At 35.9% G+C, this 5,650-nt stretch overlaps 1 protein-coding gene and 1 long non-coding RNA gene across 5 annotated transcripts in view; one reads left to right on the top strand and one right to left on the bottom strand.

Moving 5' to 3' along the window:
* shank1 (SH3 and multiple ankyrin repeat domains 1) overlaps positions 1 to 5,650 on the bottom strand; it is an 85,181-nt gene that overhangs the window by 37,406 nt on the left and 42,125 nt on the right. For all 4 annotated transcript variants that reach the window (XM_008416387.2, XM_017306288.1, XM_017306286.1 and 1 more), the window contains exons 6-11: positions 5,162 to 5,316; positions 3,901 to 4,068; positions 3,037 to 3,153; positions 2,331 to 2,408; positions 1,195 to 1,261; positions 798 to 967 (exon numbers count right to left, since the gene is read on the bottom strand). In XM_008416387.2, coding sequence (XP_008414609.1) covers positions 798 to 967; positions 1,195 to 1,261; positions 2,331 to 2,408; positions 3,037 to 3,153; positions 3,901 to 4,068; positions 5,162 to 5,316 — 755 coding nt within the window. The remainder of the gene's footprint in view (positions 1 to 797; positions 968 to 1,194; positions 1,262 to 2,330; positions 2,409 to 3,036; positions 3,154 to 3,900; positions 4,069 to 5,161; positions 5,317 to 5,650) is intronic.
* LOC108166507 (uncharacterized) overlaps positions 5,323 to 5,650 on the top strand; it is a 3,120-nt gene continuing 2,792 nt past the window's right edge. The window contains exon 1 of the long non-coding RNA XR_001776873.1: positions 5,323 to 5,444. This is a non-coding gene — a long non-coding RNA (uncharacterized LOC108166507). The remainder of the gene's footprint in view (positions 5,445 to 5,650) is intronic.

Genomic DNA, 5,650 nt, shown 5'->3' with positions numbered 1-5,650 from the left:
AGGAGAGGAGAGGAGAGGAGAGGAGAGGAGAGGAGAGGAGAGGAGAGGGTTTTCTAAATCTGCCTGAATTGATGCTATTCAGATCTACAAATATTCAATTTCTTCAGATTTTTCATCTTTATTTTCTTTGCAATGTTTCTAAAACCCCTTGCATGTTATATATTACAAACATCAAGCAACCCAGAGTTGTACATTAATGAGGTTAGTTATTTTTTTTATTTTTTATTTTTCTGTTCTTATGTTGGTTATTGTGATTTATATGTTTAAAAAATAAAAGTTGGAGAAGTTATGTAAGTTTTTCAAAATGCATGTATTATTGTTATAATCTGATAAATAATAATAATAATAATAAAATTAGAGATGTAAAGTTGAATTTATTGATCTACTAATGATGAATTAGTCAATCAATAAGTTGCCATTTCCTCAAAAAACAGTTTCTTCTTGTTTCAAGATGGCCGACGACCATATTTCTGTTATATAAAAGGAGAAACACATCAATGTATCTTAATTTTTGTCAGTATGAAATAATGACTGAATAAAAAGAAACATTGTAATTTTGTCACATTATCAAACTTAGACATATTTTTACAAATGTTATAAAAGCTTTTAGGTTGCTGAATAGAAAAATAACCAATAAATCAAAAATAATAAAATAAGTGAATCAATTTCAAAAGTTTTACATCTTCGATTTCTAAATGTCAGAAATTTTGATCTTTTCTTCTAGAATATTTCTGATATTCATCTCAAACTCAGAAAAACTCTTTTTGTTTCCTGCCATCGATGTCGCCGATCGATACCTGCACAGAAACGATGTTGGTGGTCGGCGCGTTGGGGACGGCCATCCAGTCCGGCAGATTCATGCTGCTGTCGCTGTTGGCCCGCAGAAACGGGTGGGGGTGGGGCAGCGCCAGCGTCCGGGTGCTCTCTCTCCTCTGGGGGGCGTACTTTGGAGACTCTACAAAGGGAACTAGGAGGAAAACATCCAACAGATCGTCACAGATTTAAGTCAGAACGTCTTTCCTGACATTTTTGTTCATCAGGCGAGTTCAACAGAAACTAAGAGGAAAAACAGACTAAATCCAAAACACCACAACCAAAAACCTTCAAAAGAGAGATCATAAAGTAGAATACGTTATGCTGCATGGAAGCAAATTAAAGATTTGATCATCGTAAACAGATGTTAGCAGCACTTACCCACGTCTGTGTCCCGGTGGTTTTTTATAATTTCCCCCAATTCAAAATGGCCAGACATCACAGCCACCTGGTCAAAGCAACAAATAAAACATGAAATACGTTAAAAAAAACAAACATTTTACTGCCAAACTATCAGAAAACAAGAAGACATTAAACTCAGAACAGCAGCTGATCCTGATCGTCCAGTTTAAAATTATTATGAAATAAAATGCAGTTTTATAAGGTCAAATATTTTTCTGCACACGATTTTCTGCCATTTTCTACTTTTACTTGTTGACTTTAAACTTTAGGTAATTTATTGATAACTTTTTTTATTATTATTTAGATCAGAAATTAAAATTACATATAACTGAGCTAATATTTTACATTTTATAATTACTATCAGCCAGGAATATTAAGGTAAATAAAACATGAATTCACCAGGACCTCCTCCAAAAATACATCTGTAAATATTTATTTAATTGGTAATTTAAATAAAACTGTTAAGAAAAAAAAACACTGAATAATTTTTATATACTTATTTTAATGTGCCAGCAATGTGTCAAAAACACACACATTTAAATGTTAAATGAATAAATAACCCTGAAAATTATTAAGTGGTAAATTTAAATATTAATTACTTAATATTTCCTGTTTCTGTTCATCATGAAACAATTTAAACTGTTATTGCTCATCAAATACACCCTAAATCTGCTTATTTACATATTTTACATAAATTTATGTATAATCTAATGTTTGCATTTCCAGATTTATTTAAATGAGTCTTTATATATGTGAGTATTGATTCATGATTATTATATATTATGTTAAATTGATTTATTATGAAAAAAATAAAAGCATCATGCTTGGTAAAGACACAATGAATAAGAAATGAATCTATTATTAAAGTTTATTTAATGAACTGCAGTAATGTTTAGAATAAATGTGCATTATAAAAACATTTTTTAATAAACTATAACCAAACTAAACTAATTGATTTTTTTTGTTTCTCATTTTTCTGCATTAATAGATTTGTTGGTCAGACGTCACCCAGCACCTCCTAAAATATAGGAACTCTTCCCGGTTTTATCCTCGTAAACCTTCCTGCTGATGAACAGTTCATTATCTGATGAACTGTTAGTTCACTTCCAGCTCACCTGGAACGGAGTCTGGCCGCTGTTGTTCTTCATGTCTTTACTGGCTCCTCGGTACAGCAGGATTCGTGCACAGCTTTCCTAAAACCAACATGGCAGAAAAAAATTCAGGCTGAGAAATGCATTTATAATTCACAACAAGGAATAAACAGAATAAAACATGAAGGAACATTTAAATGAAAAAAGTTTAATTTTTCCCACAAATAACATAAAATTTGTCCGTTTACTAAACAGCTTCGTGTTGATTTGTTTCTGAAATGAACACTTTCATTTCTTTAATTGAAAACCATTCTGTTTTCTTAACTGAACATTTAGTTTTTACCTGAACAGTTTAGTTTTGACCTAAAAACTGTTTAGTTTTTACCTGAAAACTGTTTAGTTTTTACCTGAACATTGTTTAGTTTTCACCTGATAACTGTTTAGTTTTTACCTGAACAGTTTAGTTTTGACCTAAAAACTGTTTAGTTTTTACCTGAAAACTGTTTAGTTTTTACCTGAACATTGTTTAGTTTTCACCTGATAACTGTTTAGTTTTTACCTGAACAGTTTAGTTTTGACCTAAAAACTGTTTAGTTTTTACCTGAAAACTGTTTAGTTTTTACCTGAACATTTAGTTTTTATCTGAAAACTGTTTAGTTTTTACCTGAAAACTGTTTAGTTCACCTGAACATTGTTTAGTTTTTACCTGTTCAGTGTTGGAACTGAGTACCTTGTTGTATAAAGCACAGATGTGCAAGGCAGTGTTTCCAGAAGCGTTCTGGGAGGAGGAATCCGCCCCGTAGAAGAGCAGGTGCTCCAGATGCTGCGAGTTCCCGTTTTGGCAGGCCTTCGCGTCGTCAGGATCGGGAAACGGAACCGGAGGAAACACCAAGAGGAGGAAATCAAAAACACAGAAAACAGGAACGGCTGTAATCTGTATGTTGGATTATCTTTGTTATGTTAGCTCTGATTTGTTCCTTTTTATAGAATTTTGTTTATTTTTGGACAATAATTTCCAGCTGGAATGAATTTTTCTCTTTCTTTTGTGTGTTTTTACATTCAGTCTGATATGATGAGCAACCGCGTTAACGAGGTGTTGATTTCACACAGACAGACATTTGAGGAGGAGCAGCAAAAGCAAAGGAGGAGGATTAGCAGAGCTTGCCAATAGTCGATGGCGTCATCCAGGAGATGTTAATGTAGAATACTGAGTTGTCATGATAGTCGTGTCTGACATCAGTCTGCAGGCAGAAGCCTTTTCAGATTCACTGTGGGACTGACTGCTACTGGAGATTCTCCTCAAACAAAAACAACAACATCATCCAGAACGAGTCTCTGGAGAAACGGGTCAGGATGACAGTTGGGTCCCCGGATGGACGGATGGATAATGATGAGGAAGATGCTGATGAAGATAGCGTCTACCTTTCCGCTTCCTGTTGTTCCCTGAGCAGAGCGGACGGATGGTTGGAATGAAGGATGAAGGAAAGATGGAGACAAACTGGAACATAGAGCAGATCTGAACTCAAACGTCTCGGTTTCCTCCAAATGGAGCCGATAAACTCCTTCTGCTCCGGTCCGGGCCGCCTGAACGCACCTGATGCGTCTCGTCCCAGCCGTTCTCGTCCCTGATGCCCAGCTTGACGCGGTGGTACAGCAGCGTTTCACAGCAGGAGGTGTCGCCCCCTGTTAGCACAGTGTGGTAGAGCGGGGTCAGCCCCCGCCGGTCCTTGTAGTCTGGAGACGCACCCAGAGAGAGCAGGACCTGCAAGGAGAGACGAGGGAGCTGATGATGATGATGATGGTTTAACAGATGAAACCAGGAGCGTGTAGCTTCAGTTTGGGTCCAAAAGGCTCTTAAAACAAGCAGCTTCATTCTCAAACATGTGGATTTCATCATGAGGTTCAAATGAGGACAAATCTTGTTTCTGACGCTTCAGAAGTGAAAATTTGTCTCTTTTGTTTGGGGTGCCATTTGTAAAGTTACACTGTAAAAAGTTAACGGCAGTATTTTGAATTATTTAGCCTGTCAGAGAAAAACATTTATGTTCATTTTGTTCATGTTTTCATCATGTTATTCATACATTTATAATGTATGAGCTCCAAATCAAAAAACTTTATCCACAAGATAAATATAAACAAAAATACTTAGTTCCCATCCAAATGTTTGAAAATAAAATGTTTAGTTTGGAAATTATGTTTATTTTGCAAACTAAAAATTTTGCACAAAAAAAAACAAAAAAACAAGTATTTAGCGAAATTAATACACTTACCTTGTGTGGTAAAAAATAAGCTGGGAAGCTAAATATTTGGTATGAAAAATAAATACTTTGTTTGCTTTGCAAACTATTTAGTTCCAAAGTAAATGTTTATTTTCCAAATTAATATATTTAATTTTCAAGCCAAATATTTAGAAAGCAAGCCAAATATTTAGCTTGTTAACAAATAGTTAGCAAATAAACTATATATTTGGTTTGTGAGCTAGAACTGAAAGCTAAATATAGTTTTCAAACTAAATATTTAGTTTTCACATTAAGTATTTATTCAGTAAGGTAAATATTTAGCTAACAACCTGAGTAAGCTACATATTTAGCTTAATAGCTTAATTGCTAACTATACAGTTACCTAGCAAAAGCATTTAACCTCCTAACTAAATATTTAATTGGAAAAGTAAATGCTTAGTTCTTAAATATTTAGGTTGTGAAATAAATTATTTAGTCTGGAACACTAACAGTTATAAATGCATGTGTAACATGTTGGCAATAAATTATATGTTGTTTTTATTTTTTACAGTGTAACAGCGCCTCCGTGACGTGGCAGTTTGCTGAGAGGAGGATGGAGACGTTGTGAGTGTTTACCAGCAGGGCTGTATGGCGGTGGCCTCGAACAGCCTTGTGAAGCGGCGTGAGTCCGTCTTTGGCACGGAAGTCGATGTGAGCGCCTCCGTCCACCAGGACCCGGATGGCCTCTCCTCCACCTGGCTCGCACTGCACTGCCAGCGACAGAGGAGTCTCTGAACACAACACAGGAGGCGCATTCAGTCACAGGAGCCCAGTCAACCTGGTGGTGGCCTCTGGTAGGGAGCCACTTTAGGATTTCAATCAGAATGATCGAGACATGCTGCCAAGAAGCAGGATAAAAGTAAGTAGCACTGGCAATAAATGTTTCTATTCTCTGCACATTTTTGTTTTTCTTTTTCACAGCAATAAATGTAGAAGTTTAATATGAGGAAGAATCGATCACATTCACTCATTAACAAACCGTCCAGCAGCAGAAGCAGGTTGGAGGAAACCTGAGTTTGTTGTTCAACAGGAATGACTGGGGAGGGAGGGAGGGAGGGAGGGAGG

The sequence above is a fragment of the Poecilia reticulata genome, linkage group LG8 (genome assembly GCF_000633615.1).
Source record: "Poecilia reticulata strain Guanapo linkage group LG8, Guppy_female_1.0+MT, whole genome shotgun sequence".
Lineage (NCBI taxonomy): Eukaryota > Metazoa > Chordata > Actinopteri > Cyprinodontiformes > Poeciliidae > Poecilia > Poecilia reticulata.
The sequence above is the reverse complement of the archived record's forward strand: the minus strand, read 5'-3'. Positions and strand labels throughout refer to the sequence as shown.